An 18707-nucleotide genomic window follows, 5' to 3' on the forward strand; every position below is an offset into this window, starting at 1 on the left:
AGCAGATATCTATGTATGTACATATATACATATTTTTGCATACATATAATTAAAATACTGCACATCTCTAGCAACGCTACGCTTGTGCTAGCACGATGAATATTTCGCAAATCGTTGAAATTGTAAATAAATAACAAACTGATGTTTAACGTTATTCTAAGACATATTGAAAAAAATTAAAATTGGTAGACAATAGGCCGAGGTTTGTATATCCTGAATTAGACGAAGCAAAATCGCAGGATGCAAACACCTACACACATATAAATATGTATATACATATGTATATAATTCATTTCCAATTTGTTCCAAAACGCAGTAAAATCAATAACTGTAACTAGTGCGCTCCATACATAAATGTAATACGCCCACCCTGTCAATAATAAGGCAGGATGTCGGATGAAGAAGATGAGTCCTTGTCGGAGGGCTTTTCCGCTAGTGAAGACGAGTGGAAGCCCACTAAGGATGTGCGCGGTGGTGAATCCTCTGACGATGATGATAGCGACTTTGAGGAAGCACCAGCCGCTGGGGCAGCTGTAGGTGGGGCCTCTGCTCGCGCCTTAGCAAACACAGTGGCAGGGAAAAAGAGGCAAGTAGAAAGAGTCAGTCTGTTGTAGTTGCATTCCGTTTTAACTATATTTGTCCACAGAGAACAAAAACAACCTAGTGGCATAAAGGGAGCCTCTGTGAAGAAACGTAAGCCAAGCGGTCAATCGCTGCGTTCAAAACTATACAACAAATATCGACCGCCACCAAAAACATTCCCCACATCACCCTCCCAGAACTCACCTTCGGCGTCGAGCTCGAATCGTGCTACGGCCTCAAAAAACGCCAGAACGCCCAATGAAAGCGGTGCGCGCGAACGCAACGTTGACTCCAGTAGCGAATCCAGTGTCGAGGACTACCTGGTTAATCCCGCTGATATTGATCTTGGTTCGACTTTCTTTACCGCGCCAGCCAAAGATAGATCTCCTGCACCCCAATTTGATTGCAATGCGGGTATAGCAAATCTCTCCGACTCAGGCTCTGAGGACAACAACGAATCCAGCATAGAGGAAAGTACTACAAATGCGTTCGATTTTCGCAGTCTTCTTGAAAATGCCAACAGTCTGGAGCGCACTAAAGATGCGTTAGCTAAGCGTACCGCCACTGCTGCACCACCCAGTCAGGGGCACGGAAAAAAGGATGCTAAAACTGCAGCTATGGATGTCAATGCACTGCTTGCATTGGGCGAAAACCAAAACTACGACAACGGGCCGAGCGTGAATGAAAAAGAGTATTTGGAAAAGCAACCGCTACCTGATGATGGACCGCCGCGGCTCAGCAAGACTAAATCAACGCGCGTAAAGCGACATACCAAGACGCGTCCAGCCTCTACTGTGGTGGCGGAGAACGATACCGACGATTCCGAGTGGGAGGAAGTTGCAGGTAGGAATCGCAAGTAGTTTGATGACTACGCTCCTAGGTAAATGCGTTGGGTAAGTCTTGTTCTTATATTTTTCTTCAGCGAAAAATTCCTCTAATTGTGACCACGTTAACAATTCGGTAAAATTGTTTTACAAGCTGGAATAATTTGGTCACTATAAGAAAAATTTTTCGTAGAGGAACATTATAAAATGAGACTCATCCAAATCTGTTAGATAGATGTGCTTATGAACACGGTTGTGGTGGTGTACTTGCTGATGGTACTGATGGTAGTTAGGACTTCTGGTATCTGATTAAAGCTTCCAAATTTCTCCGTATGAGACTGCGTAGTTTTGTTTTATGCTTCATGTTTTCATCGAGCAATCAAAATCTTACAAATATTTACATATGTAGAGTGGAACGAAATGCTGCATTAAAATATGAAGCAGATACATATACGCAAATAAACTACACATTTATATTGTAAAAACTTTGGGTCTATGCATTAGACTGAACTAGCGTAGAACACCTATCAGCTGTAGTTAAATGCTTAAACCTAAACTCTAAATTATACTGTTGAGGCTTGCATTACACTATCTACATACTAAGCACACTTGATTTTATACGATCTCGAAATCAGTTTTTTTCTCAAATGAAATTTCTGATGTAAAAGCTTTTTAAATCAAATACAACACATAAGATAAATTACATTTTCTTTCAATGCGTATAAACAAACCGATCACAGAACTTATAGATGACATCTCTTAGAAAAGAAGGAAAAAAAGAAGTTATGCAATAGCATTTAAATTTGGATGTGTGTTGTTAAATGAAAACACAGTTTCAATGTATTTCTGAATGTGGTTTTTAATGTTATCGCACAAAAATTACATTGTAGAATTAAAGATTTTTTGCGTAGACGAAAACTTAAATCAAAATGTTTCAAAACATTTACAGATCATGCATTTATTTAATGGTTTTAGTGTCTTTTAAATTTAGTTTTTCTCAAAATAAAAAATTGGTTAAATTATGCTCAAAAAACAAACACAAAAACAAGATATTTACAGGTTTTTAGATATACATATGAAATACAATAGTGAAAAAAGGCCAATCAAAATACATTTTTGTTTTATGGCTCTTCAGAATGTTTCGAAAAAATTAACATTTACTTAAGAAAAATGAATAAAATAGCTAATCAAATTAGAACTGATGTTAAACGAATTTACTTTAGCAAAATTGTATTCATATTCATTAAAAAATAAAAAAAAAATAATGTTTAACAAAATGCAAAGTCCCACAAAAAAAAAAACAACATTATTTTAGCGCAATTTAGTGAATGTTGATTGTATTTAATTCATGAATAAAAATTTAAAATGCACATCAAATGAAATAAATAAATGCAAACTGTTAAACCTACAATTTTTATCTTAGGTGTTTTGTTTGTTTGAATGTTTCCAATCCTAAAAACCGAAACACTATCATTAAACTGAAATTAATCTTCAGTGAACTATGCATCAATATCCCATTTACTGTACTTCATTTTACAGGCGCCATTGATGAGGAGAGCGACTGTGATGTCACTCCGAATGTTTCTGGGGACTTGGAAATCCATGTCGACCTGCCTTCAAGGCATGCTAACAAGGAGAAGAAAACACAACACGACCTAGAGCTGGCCTTAAAACGACGAATGAATCGCGATATTAAAGATAAGCAGCTTTTGTTACACAAAGTCAGTTTGATGTGTTTAATTGCTCGCAGCTATAAATACAATCGGCTGTTGGGCCATACCAGTCTGATGCAGGCTGCCCTAAAGTTGCTACCTAGTAAGAACGCGTATCCAACGCAACGTGGCACAGAGTTAAAATACTTGCAATCCTTTGTAACTTGGTTCAAGACCGCCGTTAAGCTAACAACTCCGAATTTGTATCCCGAGAAGACGTCAAAATCAAAAACTGGCATTATCGATGAGCTTCTAGCGCAGATCAAACGCAAGGAAGCACGCTGCAAGCAGGATATGATCTTCATATTCATTGTTCTTGCGCGTGGAATGGGAATGCATTGCCGCCTGATCGTAAATATGCAGCCGTTACCGTTGCGACCGGCAACCGCCGACCTTATTCCGATCAAGCTTAAGGAGGAGAATGCATCAACAAACCAGAAAAACAACACCCAACCAAATGAAACAGATGAGGGCAATGATGATGCCAACGATGACGAATCAATTCAAAAGGCTAGTAAGAAATCTAAACAAAAGAACGCTTCAAAAACAAAGAGCTTAGAACAGAAAAGGGAAAAAACTAGCACTAAGTCTAATTTGGAATCGTCCTCGAAAACTAAAGATAACGACAAAGAAAAGTCAACTACCAGAATCACATTAAAAATTGAAACAAAAGGCAATTCTAAAGCCGCTGAACAAAATGCGAGCAAAAATTACGTGGTACACGATAAACCGAGTACTTCTCGTTCCCAGCATAAAGAGGAAGTAAAATCTAAAATAAGCAGTAGTAGTGAAAATGAAGCCAAAGGAAAGCCGAAGCTTTCGCGGCTCAAACGTTCAAAGACCACTGTGACCAATGTGGATGCTGAAACAATCAAAAAACCTAAACTTTCAGCTGAAGAAATAAGCACGCAAGTAAATCGCACACGTAAAGCTCTGGGTGAAAAGGAAAAGCAAATCGTACCCAATGAATGTGATTTGCCCAAAGTTCAAATTGGCTCGCCAATAATTCCCAAAGTAGTACTTCAGGGGACCAGAACCACCAAGCGCAACATTAAAAACAACGATTCGGAGAATGCAAATCCCAGCTCTATTTCCCAACTCAAACCTCCTGAGACTCGATCACGAAGCAAATCACCTAAAGTACACATATCACCTACATTTTTGCAGACAAACATTGCAATGAAGAAAACAGTCGGACGCTCTAAGCTGAAAACTACTGCTGAACGTACAAACAATCAGGATGGATTGCCAACGCTTCATAAAACTAATTCCAACGAAGAACCCGCTAGTGAAAAAATGCCGGTTACGCGACAGCTTCGTACGCGTCAACAGAAAGCTATGGCGGCGAAAGCCACGGGTCTCTCTATACCACAGTTCGATGGTGCCGATGATTCTGTTCCTGTGCCTAAAAAGCGACCCAAATTGGAGAAACTGCAGAAATCACGGAGTAATGAAGATTCAGATGAGGACTTTGAGCCGAGTCCGGCGAAGCCCGTGAAAAAGTCACCAATGCTACCTAAAGCGGTACAGAATTTGCGGAAAGATCGACGCGTACTCTCAACCGATGATGAAGCTGGAGGCAAGGAGAAACGTAAATCAACTGCTGCAGATATGTGGATAGAAATTTGGTCCGAAGTTGAAGAGCAATGGATCTGCATTGATTTGTTTAAAGGAAAGTTGCACTGTGTCGATACCATACGGGTGAGTTCTTAAAACGTTTTAAGTTTGTTGAATGTGTATACTTACAAAATAAAACTATGTATCATCATATACAGAAAAGTGCTTCATCAAACTTGGCTTATGTATTTGCGTTTCAAGACGATCTGAGCCTGAAAGATGTAACTGCCCGCTACTGTCCCAGCTGGACGACAACGGTGCGCAAGGGGCGTGTAGAGAAAGCGTGGCTCGACGAAACCTTAACACCCTATCTGGGACGTCGCACAAAACGCGACATTGTTGAAGATCAACAACTTCGCCGTATTCATGAAGAGAAACCAATGCCAAAGTCGATATCCGAATTCAAAGATCATCCGCTCTATGTACTGGAGCGGCACTTGCTCAAGTTTCAGGCTTTGTATCCACCCGACGCCCCCACGCTGGGCTTCATTCGAGGTGAGCCTATATATGCTCGAGAGTGTGTGCATCTTTTGCACTCTCGTGATATTTGGCTAAAGCAGGCGCGAGTTGTTAAGTTGGGCGAGCAGCCTTACAAAATAGTGAAGGCTCGCCCCAAATGGGATAAGGTAAGTTGTTCGTAAAACCAATCTGTTCTAGAATAACGTTCTAAAACCGCATGGACAGCTGACGCGCACAGTTATTAAGGATCAGCCCCTCGAGATTTTCGGATTTTGGCAAACACAGGACTATGAGCCTCCTACTGCAGAGGGAGGCCTAGTTCCCAGGAATGCATATGGAAATGTTGAGTTATTTAAGGCCTGTATGTTGCCGAAAAAAACTGTGCATCTTAGGTGTAAGTATACTTTATGCCATAAGATAACATTCGAAATATTCTATTAAAAATTCAAATCGTTTTATCGAACAGTGCCCGGCTTGATGCGCATATGCAAGAAATTGAACATAGACTGCGCTAATGCGGTTGTCGGATTCGATTTCCATCAAGGTGCTTGCCATCCAATGTATGATGGTTTCGTTGTATGCGAAGAGTTTCAAGATCAAGTGACAGCGGCTTGGTATCAAGATCAAGAGGAACGGCAACGGAAGGAGCAGGAGAAATACGAAGCGCGTGTTTATGGGAATTGGAAAAAACTAATCAAGGGTCTCATTATACGCGAACGTCTAAAGAAAAAGTATAACTTTTAATTCTGCTCCTCTGAATGAGTTAATATGAATTGAAGTAATCATGAATTGTCTGTTTATTTTATATTTTTCTACCCCACGCATATGATACGAATGAAAAATTGTTTCAATAAAATGTCTAAAGATTTAAAAAGTTCAATTGATTTTTGCTAACATATAGTATAGATATTGTCGGCTTCAAATTTACCACGCTCCGTTTGTTATAATTAAAAAGTTGAAATTTTGCATAGCTTTGTGGACATAAATATGTATTTTGTTTGCTTTTAGCTTAAGCTTAACAGATTGAGTAGCATAGAGTAATATAACTGTGAGTAGATTAATAAGAATTTTTCTTGTTTAAATTGATCATTTAACTCTTCTTCGGAATATAAAAATGATTCGCCACAGCAGCAATAGTGTCATAGTACAATAATTAATATTTAAAATATGAATGGAATGCATAGATTTAAATGAGTAGTGTTGCGGTCAAATAATTTGCACACAAATTCAACAAAATTTACATGTTAAAAATGATCGATTTATGTAGTATTATTATTTTTCAATTAAAATAGAAAATCCTTTGACATACTTGTAAAACCGTTGGGAATGGTATGCAAATCATTTGGTCATCTAACCGAATAAAAACGAATTTTAAACGCAAATCAAATTCGGCAACGAAACGTTGGCTAGTTCAGACTTACAGGAAATTAATATAATACATAGTACAAAATAAAATAAAAGCCAACTCATTCGGTTCTTGTTAATATGGTAAAAATGATAGTGCATTCGAATATAATTATCTCTCCATTACCTTAGGCCTCTCAATTTCATTCTGAAAGATCTTGAAGATTTGATGAGACAATTTTGTTCATACACACTTCGAAAAACAACAACATACAGGTAAGTAAAATTCGCAGCAGCAACTGTGTTGAGCAAAGTTCAACCAATTGGAAAATATCTTGAACTGAAATAATAAGTATGCTCTTTGGTTACCATTCTCAGTTTAGGTTGAATTAATTCTTATATAAAACTTATTTATAATTTACTGGTGAAATTGTCGCAAATAGTCGATGTACATGCGCCTCGCCTGGTTCAAGACGCGCGTCACATTGTGCTTACGGACCATCTTGTCGAAGTGCATTGCAATCTCGTTGTAGTCCATACCCGCCTTCATTATCGTATTACGATGTTGAAGCAGCAATGTAAGGCAAAGAAACATAAGGAACGCATTGCCACCGCCGAATTCACGGGGCGGTGGCAGCGCCGTAGTCGTGTTGCTTAAACCATTTAATTCCGACTTTTGCGGCGATCGAGTGAAGGCGCTCTCATCATCGGCATTGGTGCCAATCTCTATGAGAGTCGGCACCTCCAAATTAGGTTCCGTTGAGATGGGCATTATAACTTCGGGAAGGCTGTTGCTGTTTCGCAGGCCAAGCGTTGGATGGCCATCCTCTAGCAGCATAGTTTCATCGATAAAAGGATTCATTTGATATTGCGACTCGCTTTGCTGTTGGACACTGTTGCTCTTTTTGGCTGCCAGACGCTGCTTGCGTCGCATATGGAGCTCACTGACATCGGGGCAGGTTATAATTTCATTCTCTTTCAGGTCGTCCACCATGTCAAGGGTGTCCTTTCCCAGTTTCTCATATTCGATGTCATCGAGAACTGGCATTTGTTTCTCCGTAAATGGCACCCCAAAGACCTGGCGATCCAAATTCTCGGCATCCAGTCGTAATTCGCGTGTTATGGCTGTCGTCATTGGATAATATTCTTGATCTTGGTCAGGCGTGCTGCTTTCTTCTCTTCCAATTACATCATCAATTTGTGTTTCTTGTAGCTGTGCCTGCGGTGGTGTTTGCTCCGAAATAGGCGATATGGAATTCAGATCTAGCTGTAAGCTGTAATTGCTTAAATTTTGTGCCTGTTGTATGGCTGTTGCTGCTGTCGATGCGCTCCAGGTGGTCTCTGGAATGGAGGAGGAATCAGACTCATCTAGCGACGTCCCAAATCCGGTTTTGGTAAGCTGAACAATAGGCTTGCTAATCTGTTGATGTTTTGGGGATGTTGGCTTTACTGATTGTTGTTGTTGGTGCTGATTTTCGCTTATCTGTAGTTGATTGGCAAAGCGATCAGATATGCGATTTTTATTGATCGTTGCAAAGTTTAGAAACTCGTTAAAATTCTTGACTAGTTTAGGCGGATTTTTGTTCTCGGTATCGCCATCGAACGAGATGCCCATGCGACTGGTCGCCGCTATTTTCTCCTTGAGGTCCTTAAAATGACCGCCACTTGAGCTGCTTACGCGTTTAACGCTCTCACTAACATTGCTGGCATTCGATGCCAATTGTTTGGCTATCATATTGCTTACAGTGCTGTAATTCGTAAGTATGTTGGTTTGTTGCCGTTTAGCAAATCCCTGAGCTGTGGAGCACTCCTCCTCCATGTTCGACGACGATGAACTACAGAGAAAAGCGCGTGTTGGAGGCTTCGTTGCTATTTCCTCAACATTTTGGTTTGCGTCGTCCTTGAAAGGATTTGTCTCGTGGAACTCTGGAGGCGAAGCTGTCGAACTTACTCGCTCTCTCTTGTCAAAGACGTCATCGTCCGTGTCTTCGCTGGCGGACAATTCGTGGGATGACTTTGTATTCTCCATGGCGCCTTCAATTAGTGCCAGCATTTTTGATTCATCCAGACTCTGATGCGCCTTTGCCGAGGCGCGACGTTGCCTGCGTGCTGCATGACGTGACATATTGTCATCGAGACTGTGGTTCAGTCGTTTTGAGTTGTCCAATTTTGAGGCATTAAGGGCGAGGTTACTGGCACCAAGCGAGGAGCTCAATGAGCTAAGCGATGCCGATGAGCTCTGGCGACGCAGGGCACACACCTTTGTGTATGGATTCTCGCGAGGTTTCGTCAGCAGGTATGAGGGACTTGTTGGCGTGGCACTATATGATCCGGAAAATGTGCTAGCGCTGTTTGGGGCTGATGCGTCCACGAAGGGAACAAATTCCTGGATTAGAAAAAGAATTTCATAAGGCAATTAGGATCAGAAAACCATAGTGGTTACCTTTTCAAACAGGGGAAGCTCTTTATCGCCGCTTCTATCGTCATAGCGCAGAGAGCTCCACTGTACCTCCAACATTCGCAATGAATCCTCAAAGGGAAACTCTCGTTTTAACTCAAGCAAAAGCCAGCGATAGCAAAACAGCAAATCATCGGCCTGCTGCGACTTTAAGTAATCCCAAAATTCAGGATCATAAAAACTTAATGCCTCGGTAAGGTGTGTGAACTTTTGCGTCATTGCGATGCCGTCCAGCATAAAGTTTCCTCCTACACGTGCCATAATCGCGCAAAAGCAAATATAAGCTTGAGCTTCATCGTTCATAGTGACTAACAGTGGCGATGCTATGTCCGACATCCCTTGACAGTAGCTGACTGTCGGATGATTCAGTGCATACGTGGTTAAAATGTTGAACAAAGAGGCAATGCTCTGATTATCGTCGTTGCCGGCATAAAATGGATGCAAGCGATCTGTGCGCAAAACGTCTTTCTTCACCATACTCGTAACGTAAGCAAGCTCACCAACTACGCTTCCGCGTTTTATTGCAGCCTTCCAAGTGTCGCGAAGCTTGTAATAATGCTCCGACTTACGGCGCATGAACTCCATTCTTTGGTGGCCGTTCATGCCACTGGGATACACATTCAGCAGATGTTTCCAAACGACACGTCGTAGACTCGGTTCGATGCCGCCGAGAAAGATTACCTTTCGCAGTTCATCATTTCGCTGAATTTGGCCCAAGGCGTCCAAAAACAGTCGAAACTCGTTGTCAGACATAGGTGGACGTGGTGGAAGGTTTGCCATCGTCTCTTCAGACAGATTAAAGGCTTTCTGCACAATTGAGAACGTTTTTTCCATTTGGTTCATGATTAAACCCGGTAACTTCGTTTGCATATGCTGCACATATTTTTGTGAGACGCCCAGTGACTGAAGCGGCGACATCAAATCCCGCGCAGCTGATCCGGACGGTCCACCAATAGGTGCGTTGGGCACAGTAGTGGTGCCAGCAATGCTATTTGCCCGACTTGTCGATGATGGCGATTCCGATTCGCAGTCGCGTACTAAGGTAAAGGGCTTGACATCGATTTGTAATATCAGGCATGGTTCCGACGCTGTTTGTATAGATATATTGTGTATGCGCAGGAAGGCGGCATCCAAATCCCAATCGGAGAGCACGGCCAAATAGATTTCATTTCCAGCAGGATCATAGGCCTTATATTTGATGGAGAAGTCAGTTTTGATGTCAAACGCCTTTGCAAGCAAGGAGTATAGCACCTCCAGTGTTGTTATCTGCGGATCCACACTAAATTTGCGCCACTCGGGGGGTAAGGTGGGCTCGCATTTCTGGAAACGACGTAACAAAGGATTAAATAAGCATGTATTCTATCTTTCCCTACTCTTGAAACTATCTAAAAATGTAACAGGCATAAGTTCAATATATCACAGATTTTCCAGTGATTCAGATCGGAGATAATTAATTATTTTAGAAACATACATAATTTAAACAGAAAGTAGTTGTAGATTTCTATTTCTAAAATTTCAACATTTCTGTAAAATGACTGTCTGGATCTTATTTGTAGTTGCGACAGTTTAAGGGTCCATCGGTGTGAGGAGTGACAAATTTCTTTGTTGTCTCAAACATGCTTTGAATTTACCTTCACTTTTACGCGCACCGCCTCCCTTGGATAAATTCCGGCCATGTTGATATAGTGGTATACATTAATATATAGTGGTTTTGTGTGTTGCGGTTAACATAATCTCATTATTTGTCCTAGTTTTGGCGGTTTTGTTTCGTAATTATAATGAAAACATTGCCTTTATTCAGGGATGTAAAAAACAGCGATACATCCAAAATCGAAGATATATTTAACATGAGTATCGGTATTTTTCGATTGTTTAGGGTTTGCGATGTATTTTCAAACATCGAAGCGATATATCGGTATACATTTTTTGACGGTTGTAATATATAATTTTCTTATATCAAACTGTTGCTTCGGCTCTGCATCGTAAACTAGTACTTTTATACCCTGTACCCAATGAAAGTACTAGTTTATGGGAATGAATGTAACACACAGAAGGAGGCATGGCAGATCGGCCAAGGTATATGTACATACATATGTATGTATGTATTCTTAATCAGGATGACGAGTCGATACATATACATACATATATGAACATTCATACATACATACTTTGTGGGATCTTATGTTACATTTAATTTAAAAAACATGCTCGACTATAGAATTTCATTCTTGTTTTCTTTTGTTGGTTCCCTGGTGTCTTCTTTTCTATATAACATTTTTTCTAGTTATATTAAATACTATAGCTTGATTATATTCAAGCGGTTTTAAGTGACTTTTCTTTAAAATTTTGGATCATGCATTGATAAAAATGGTAGGCAGTTGACAGGAATTCTTCATCCGAACTTAAATCATTGCTGTTGCTAAGTTCCGATATGTTGAAGTACAACTTGAGTACATGTGTTGTGAAACGCCGAAACTAATAGGGCAGTAAACATTAAAAAATCCAAAATTTCGCCGCTTGCACATTTCGATAAATAAAATACTAAAAATGGTAATATTATCGATACAAAAAAGGCTTCGTTTTGTATACATAGTGCAAAATTGTTGTTGTTAATTATAGTTTTAGTGTTTTCTTTTTGCCAATGCATTGCATGCAACATTGTGACGGGATTGCGCTTAATGATAAAATAGATTTGCGCACGAATTAAACGCATCGGGCGGAGTAGCGGTGCGTAATCATCATTCGTCGCTGTCGAGAATTTGGGTGTGTATGTGTATGTAGTGGTGTGTGTGACGTGTTAGCGAAGAAATTCCACAAAACACACGCTTTTGTGGTAGCCGCCCATTATGATTTTCGCTCCAGGCCGGCTATAAATGTCCCGCCCTCTTTCCCTAATCAGGTATACAAGTGGGGACCATCAAAGCCTTGCCCTCCCATTAAAATAACCAACAAACTTCTGTTTAATTTATGATCGCTTCATTTGGTCTTTCGTATTGTATATGTGTGTGTTTGTGTGCGTGCCCAATTCTATATTTGTATGTATGTGTGTGTTTGCATGTGTGCGTGTTCGAAGCGCTTCAGCGATAATTCTCTTTGAACTTAACGTTCTGCTATTGTAGTTGTACTTGCGGCCACAACAATGTAAGTTAAATTATTATGCAAAATAATGCTCTTTACTTCCGCTGACGCACTACGCCAGTCAGTGTATTCATATATGTATACAAGTGAGATATGTTCATAAATATACTTACATACATACATACATCCATATATACATACATATGTACATGCATATGTTCATATGTAAGTTAATGTGCGCGCCTTTAGCTTGCTTATATCACAAATTGATATAACAACTCCCACTTGTCTCACTACTCGATGTTTGTTGAATAAATGTGTGCACTTGTTATTTTGTTATTGTGCTCAGCTGCCATATAATTATGAATTTGCATTTCAGATTGGCCATTATTTTATGGACGATCATCATGGGAAAGCTACTATCAAAGATTTTCGGCAACAAAGAAATGCGAATTCTTATGCTCGGATTGGACGCTGCTGGCAAAACAAGTGGGTCCCACATCAAGCTGCGATTATAATTAATTATTCTTTATAAAGTAATGTCTCTTATTCACAGCGATCCTTTATAAACTAAAACTAGGGCAATCAGTTACAACGATACCAACAGTGGGCTTTAATGTTGAAACGGTAACGTACAAGAACGTCAAGTTCAATGTATGGGACGTTGGTGGGCAGGATAAAATTCGACCGCTTTGGCGGCATTACTACACAGGTGTGTAAAAAAATGCTTATTCATCTTATTTTGAATTAATTGTATTTTTGTAACAGGTACACAGGGTCTTATATTCGTAGTCGATTGTGCGGATCGGGATCGAATAGACGAAGCACGCACGGAACTGCATAGGATAATTAATGATAGAGAGATGCGGGACGCCATTATACTGATATTTGCTAATAAACAGGATTTACCTGATGGTAAATATATATTACACATCACCACTTTTAGAGCATTACTATAGAAATCTTAATTTTCTTATTGTAGCAATGAAACCACATGAAATCCAGGAAAAACTAGGTTTAACTAGAATAAGAGATCGCAATTGGTATGTCCAACCGTCATGTGCCACAACCGGCGATGGCCTCTTCGAAGGTCTTACGTGGTTAACGTCTAACCATAAATTATGAGAATTATAATCCAACGTATTTCTACATATGGGCATGTATTATTCGAAACGAAACAAAATTATTATATTTTTATTTATATGAACCGCAAACGCATAGTGGATCACCCAACAACAACAACAGAAACAACAACATGCAGAAGTCGATATATATAGTAATTATATAAAATTAAATAACCAATATTCTCACTAGTAAAAATACACAAAAAATAAAGAACGAAGCAAAAACCACAAAATCAAAAAATATATATATATTTATATATATTAAAATAAATAAAAAGTAAATCACAGGAATGAAAAGCGAGAAAGAAAATAACATTAGAGTTAAGTAAATATTTCTTGTAAATTATATGATGAGCCACGTAAGCAATTTAGTTGAACGCTTGTTTAGATTTGCATCTGTTATTTGACTTGAACAAGGAAGTCTTAAATAAATAAATTGTAAATAAATATTTAAATTGAAGCGCAAATACAACACCGATAAATAGAACAAACAACTGCTATAGATTAAAACCGAGTCTTCAAAATACATATAACTAATATCTGTGCCTTCCTTAATTATACCTATGTTGTGTTTGTTCCTCTTGTTTTGATGGATGGGGCGAGTGTTGTGCAAATAAGCAGCCGTATAATGCCATCGCAATGTTCTTGTTGTTTTGTCCATTCCAAATTGTATATCATTTTGTTTCTGATTTATTCTTCATTGGACCGGAGCTGATCCGAAATAAACCGATTTCAAACAAGAGAAGCCGTAAAGAAATTTGTGAATTTATGTTTTTTCCTCCGACCTTTGGTGTGATCATCAGACATTTAAACGATTTGTATAAAGTATTTATCTGTGTATAACAAATCTTGTATTATTATTGAGTTCATATTTAAAGCTTTTACAATTTCTTTGTTTACTCCTTAATTTTTGCTTGTCATATGGTAAGTAATATGTAGTTTTAATTTAGTTAATTTGAAACATTGTTTTTCTTGGCAGCAGATAAATATTGAAAGAAAAGCGTTTAGGAAATATAAATGACAAATTATATATTTTTTTTTATTTTATGGGATTTTATCCGATTATTGTTATGTACGCTTTGAAATCTTAATATTGAAGTTAAAAAAGTCCATATAAAGACGTACGTCTATCGTAAAACAGTATATTTAATGTTGTTAAGCTCGATTTTCGTTTCAATGGTGGTTAGTTGACTTTCTAACAATCTTTGCCGAATGGCTCTACAGCCTTATCCTACTGCACTGGAAAAGTGTGTAAACACAAAATAGTTCATTGCAATTGACAGTTATATATTTAGAACTGCTAGCGAAGGAAGTTACCATATATAAAAAATTTAATATACTGTCAAGCTATAGAATGGTAACTCAAATTCATTTTGAATCCAGCGTTTTAGGTAATACACGCATTTTGTTCCCACCGACTTTTTTTGAGAAACGTTCAACGTTCGTCCATCAATATATTTACTCAGTATTTATAATTTATGTGTATCTTTTCACTTTATAGCTGTAGTACATAAGTATTACAAGAATAAATAGTTGGTATCCGTAGACTTCCACCCTTAGTATTTATAAAGACAATTCACTAAAGTCAATCTATTGAAATGATAATGATTGATACAACTCAATTGCAAGGAAATTGTTTATTAAAGTTGAAAGGTAAATATGCCAAATACATAACTAAAACTCAAACAGACAACATACAATGGTAGCCGCGTGCACACTAACTGAAAAATTAATTGTTAAACGAGGCATTAGAAATGTTCTTTTGTTTTCATCGGTCCTTTTCAGGGCTTATTTCGGGAAAGTTTTATGTGTTGTGCCTGGCACGTGGCAATGATAATGTTAACTGATGCGAGCGTTATTTTTATAAGTATAAAAATGATTAGGTCATGAAAATATTTGTGCTTAAGTTAACCGTCGAAGCTTAGTAGATGAAACTTGTAAGTAACTTACTAACGACAGCTCTATCAAGAAATTCCTTCTGAAATAGCAGCCCGATTGTTTTTTATTAAGTCACAATTCATCCATTTAGTCAATTTGTAAAGTAAGGCGCGTTCTTTAACGGAAGAAATAAAGAAGCTACATAAGTTAGGATTATTTAATAAAACTAAGAGCTCTATGCAAGGGCGTAGCCAGCTTTTACCAAAGGGGGGGGGCCAAAAAATTAAAATTTTGATTAAATAATGCCCGATGCATTTAAAAAATAATTTATGCATATGATCGATGAAAAAACTTCAACAAATCCAACGCAGATCCATCTTAAGGCGAAATAGTGCGTCATAATAATGAACGTGTGGTCGACTTTATATGGAACAATTTTTTCTAGGGGGGGCAACGCCCCCCCCCCCTGCCCCCCCGGCGTACGCACTTGGCTCTATGATGTCAATTCCTATGATAACAAGAGAGAACGCTACAGTCGAGCAAGCCCGACAGTGTAATACCCTGTACCCAGGTAAACTTCCGTCACTGAGTTATATGCGCCCATAGCAGCAGCAAAAAGAGGAAGAAGAAGAGCGAACTTGTTGCTGCAGTTTGGGGGGGTTGTACTGGCAAGAATTTGTTTCGCTAATAACTTTTCTTAGAATTGACCGAATTGAATAAAATTTTAAACAACAGTAGACAATTATATATAAATTATGTGTGCAAAGTTTGGTTTAGGTAGCATTTGAAATGTGGACGCTATTGACGAAATTCTGTCGCGGGGGAAGGGGGGGGGGAAATTAAAAAAAAAAAAATAAACTCGTCCTTACTCGGACCTAGGAGAATCTGGATGCCAACTTTGGTTATTCTAGCTTTTATAGTTTCTGAGATCCTCGCGTTCATCCAGACGGACGGACGGACAGACGGACGGACATGTCTAGATCGATTTCTCTCGTCATGCTGATCAAGAATATATATACTTTATGGGGTCGGAGATGCTTCCTTCTGTATGTTACATACTTTGCACAAACCTAATATACCCTTTTTACCCTACGGGTACAGGGTATAAAAATAAGAAAATTGCATAGGCATGTAACGAGAGACCCTCTCTCCACCAAAATGTGCCTATATAATATCTTTCACAAGGTTTGTTGGTTTTCCTATATTCTTATCTTACAGAATTGTCTAGTTTCATTTATTTATTTGTCACCCATTGTTGTCCTAAGAAGTTGAATAACAACGAAAACGAAATATATAATTTTTCAATAATCTACATGCCCTACTACAACAAATTGATTTCATATAATGCTGAGAAATTCTGCAATACTTCGACTATTGTAGAATGTTTATTAATATCTTAAAAAAATACTTGGTTTTATTTTAATTATTTCTTGTACTGTTAAACCAATTAAAAAATTATGTATAATTAATGAAGCGTTTGCATCTAAATCTTCTTAACAAGGCTTTGATAATGTTGTTTCACATGTATAATAAGTTGGACATGTTAAGTGCAGTTGTGTTCATGAAAATAGTACTGCAGTTGAGTGAAAACTAAAAAGCAAAATAAAATAAAAAAACCTAAGAAAAACTTAATTTCTCATGTTCTTTATAAGTATTTCTTTAGACCTAATTTTGCGTTGCATTGGCTTATAAGATCCTAAATTAAAAGAAATTTGAGCCCATGCCACTAAATCCACTTGCCAAAGCTTTTATTATCTTGAAGAGTTTGCTGCTACTATTACTAATCGTTTGATATTTCCTTAAAAATCTTTATTGAGTTAAGGTCCGAAGATTGAACTGGACATGGCATCACGATTCTTCTGATTGCGATACAGTTAATTAAATTAAATAATAAAAAAATGTATATCATGTAGACAATTTTCGAGCCCCTTATAAATCGTTGCCGCTCTTCACATATCTTTTTTTTATTGAACCTTCTTACATACATATGTATGATGATAAAGCCCAAGTATAAATTTACTGCAACGACGTAAATTAAAGTTGAAAAATGTACCGTTTGCGAAGTTTTGATTGATTAAATAAAGTGCACTGCACTTAAAAAAAAACAGAGATTATTCACACATACATTCATAGCACACATACATACCAGGACAAGTGAATATATATGTTAGTATGTATCTACATATATACATATGCATACATATGTATACTAGCAGAGCGAAATGTCGCCCGTTCAAATGTCAAGAACCAACCCTCTCAACTATGTTCGTCCCGTTTGCTTGCATAGCGCTCTCTCACACGCACAGCCATCTCGCTTATACGCTCGCTATCCAACTGTGGCGGCATTCGTAGTTGTTGTTGTTGCTGGCGGGCATTTTTGATGCACGGATATTATAGGATAACGCTCTCGCTCGCTCCTCCTACAGTGTAGGCGTGGCCACATGGCAAAGCGCTTTGACTTTTGCGTTTGTTCACTTTTGTCCTCGGAATAAACTTCTGTTAGCTGACGCCGCCTGCCCCGCGACAGACCATCGCATGAACTTTTCTGCATCGAATACACACAAATACACACCACACACACACACACACACACACTACGATAGCTGAGGGAGTTGTGGGGATGCTTGTGTTGGAATAAAGCCGATGTCGCTGCTGCTGGGTGCTGTCTATTGGGGGCAGGAAAGGATGTGCTTCTGGTAGGTGATTGTTGTATTCCGACATCTCATTTGTTACTAAGTTAATGTTGGCGAATTAAGCGCAGCAAAAGCCTCAAATAACAAAAGAGATGTGGAAACCGAAGGCCCCTAACTGTGGGCTAGCAGCTAGCATTCACAACCGAATATCGTATCGATTTTTGGATATTTGTATACACTAACCCAGCAGTTTAAATATCTTTGCATTTTGCTATGATATGAATATGAATATACATACATATGTACATACAAATTTACTATACAAATACATATTTTAAGCAATGCATAACAATATGTACATCTTAAGAGCGTTTGAATTGTCGAATTGCTAATGTTTTCACACGCAAGCTTAGGTTTTTCCGGAGCAACCAAAAATTTAATTGAAAATTTTAGTTTCATGCGTACTAAGTATATGTAAAAGAATTGAAAATGGAATTCTAAATTTTTTTCCTATAATTTTTTTAAAATTAAGTTATAATTGGATAATGAATATATGAATTCAGAACATACTTATTATGAGTATTTTAGACCACGGAATAGGCAGAAAAAGATACGTTTTTTTTTATAACAAGAATAGTATTTACTTATATTATGATCAACGTCCTCGATTAAATATTAACAAAATAAATGTATCTAAATATTTGTGTTTCCATTATTGTTTAAGCCGTAAATCGAAGTTGCTGTTTGCTTAACCGAAACCTAAGAGTCGTCAACAATAAGGACTAGTGAATCATTTCACTCACCCTACTGCCGTCCGTTCATTTAAATTACAGTTCCTCAAGCCAAACTGGTGGAGCCGAACTGCCATTCTGTCTCCTCTGCTGTGTACATACACATACACTCACACAAAACAGAAGAGATACTTGTACACTACAAAAAGTGTTTGCAAAAACCCCCTCCAATTTATAATAAAGACTAACTTGTCCATGGATATTTAA

General features: G+C 38.2%; 3 protein-coding genes across 5 annotated transcripts; 2 read left to right on the forward strand and 1 right to left on the reverse strand.

Annotated features, from left to right (window-relative positions):
- Nucleotides 1-71: 71 nt before the first annotated feature.
- Nucleotides 72-6074, forward strand: LOC115626919 (DNA repair protein complementing XP-C cells homolog). The gene is made up of 7 exons (XM_030522431.1): nt 72-202; nt 317-586; nt 647-1425; nt 2946-4819; nt 4894-5361; nt 5420-5588; nt 5661-6074. The coding sequence occupies exons 2-7, from the start codon at nt 390-392 to the stop codon at nt 5936-5938; spliced, it is 3765 nt and encodes a 1254-aa protein (XP_030378291.1). The 5' UTR covers nt 72-202; nt 317-389; the 3' UTR covers nt 5939-6074.
- Nucleotides 6075-6903: 829 nt separating this feature from the next.
- LOC115633949 (TBC1 domain family member 25) lies at nt 6904-10766 on the reverse strand. The gene is made up of 3 exons (XM_030531467.1): nt 10628-10766; nt 8982-10316; nt 6904-8924 (listed from the first exon to the last, which is right to left on the reverse strand). Exons 1-3 carry the CDS (start codon nt 10670-10672, stop codon nt 6957-6959), a joined length of 3348 nt encoding a protein of 1115 aa, XP_030387327.1. The 5' UTR covers nt 10673-10766; the 3' UTR covers nt 6904-6956.
- Nucleotides 10767-11580: 814 nt separating this feature from the next.
- LOC115622294 (ADP-ribosylation factor 6) lies at nt 11581-13369 on the forward strand. 3 transcript variants are annotated; one of them, XM_030516216.1, is made up of 5 exons: nt 11581-11723; nt 12454-12563; nt 12631-12786; nt 12843-12989; nt 13057-13369. In XM_030516216.1, the coding sequence occupies exons 2-5, from the start codon at nt 12482-12484 to the stop codon at nt 13197-13199; spliced, it is 528 nt and encodes a 175-aa protein (XP_030372076.1). In that variant the 5' UTR covers nt 11581-11723; nt 12454-12481; the 3' UTR covers nt 13200-13369. The 3 variants fall into 3 exon arrangements, with proteins under 3 accessions (XP_030372076.1, XP_030372069.1, XP_030372061.1); XM_030516209.1 differs by having other exon boundaries at nt 11597-11759; XM_030516201.1 differs by lacking the exon at nt 11581-11723 and adding an exon at nt 11878-11895.
- The last annotated feature ends 5338 nt before the right edge of the window (nt 13370-18707 follow it).

This window comes from Scaptodrosophila lebanonensis, unplaced genomic scaffold, assembly GCF_003285725.1.
Source record: "Scaptodrosophila lebanonensis strain 11010-0011.00,11010-0021.00 unplaced genomic scaffold, SlebRS2 tig00000001-arrow-pilon, whole genome shotgun sequence".
Classification (NCBI taxonomy): domain Eukaryota; kingdom Metazoa; phylum Arthropoda; class Insecta; order Diptera; family Drosophilidae; genus Scaptodrosophila; species Scaptodrosophila lebanonensis.

What these genes read in the sequence shown, in the direction of transcription:
- LOC115626919 (XM_030522431.1), top strand. Translation starts at nt 390, where the DNA reads ATGTCGGATGAAGAAGATGAGTCCTTGTCGGAGGGCTTTTCCGCTAGT. An exon ending in ACAGTGGCAGGGAAAAAGAG is followed by an intron (nt 587 to 646) that starts GCAAGTAGAAAG and finishes ATTTGTCCACAG; the next exon opens with AGAACAAAAACAACCTAGTG. An exon ending in ACTGTGTCGATACCATACGG is followed by an intron (nt 4,820 to 4,893) that starts GTGAGTTCTTAA and finishes CATCATATACAG; the next exon opens with AAAAGTGCTTCATCAAACTT.
- LOC115633949 (XM_030531467.1), bottom strand. Translation starts at nt 10,672, where the DNA reads ATGGCCGGAATTTATCCAAGGGAGGCGGTGCGCGTAAAAGTGAAG. An exon ending in CGGTGCGCGTAAAAGTGAAG is followed by an intron (nt 10,317 to 10,627) that starts GTAAATTCAAAG and finishes CGTCGTTTCCAG; the next exon opens with AAATGCGAGCCCACCTTACC. An exon ending in AGCTTCCCCTGTTTGAAAAG is followed by an intron (nt 8,925 to 8,981) that starts GTAACCACTATG and finishes TTTCTAATCCAG; the next exon opens with GAATTTGTTCCCTTCGTGGA.
- LOC115622294 (XM_030516216.1), top strand. Translation starts at nt 12,482, where the DNA reads ATGGGAAAGCTACTATCAAAGATTTTCGGCAACAAAGAAATGCGAATT. An exon ending in GGACGCTGCTGGCAAAACAA is followed by an intron (nt 12,564 to 12,630) that starts GTGGGTCCCACA and finishes TCTTATTCACAG; the next exon opens with CGATCCTTTATAAACTAAAA. An exon ending in TTGGCGGCATTACTACACAG is followed by an intron (nt 12,787 to 12,842) that starts GTGTGTAAAAAA and finishes TTTTTGTAACAG; the next exon opens with GTACACAGGGTCTTATATTC.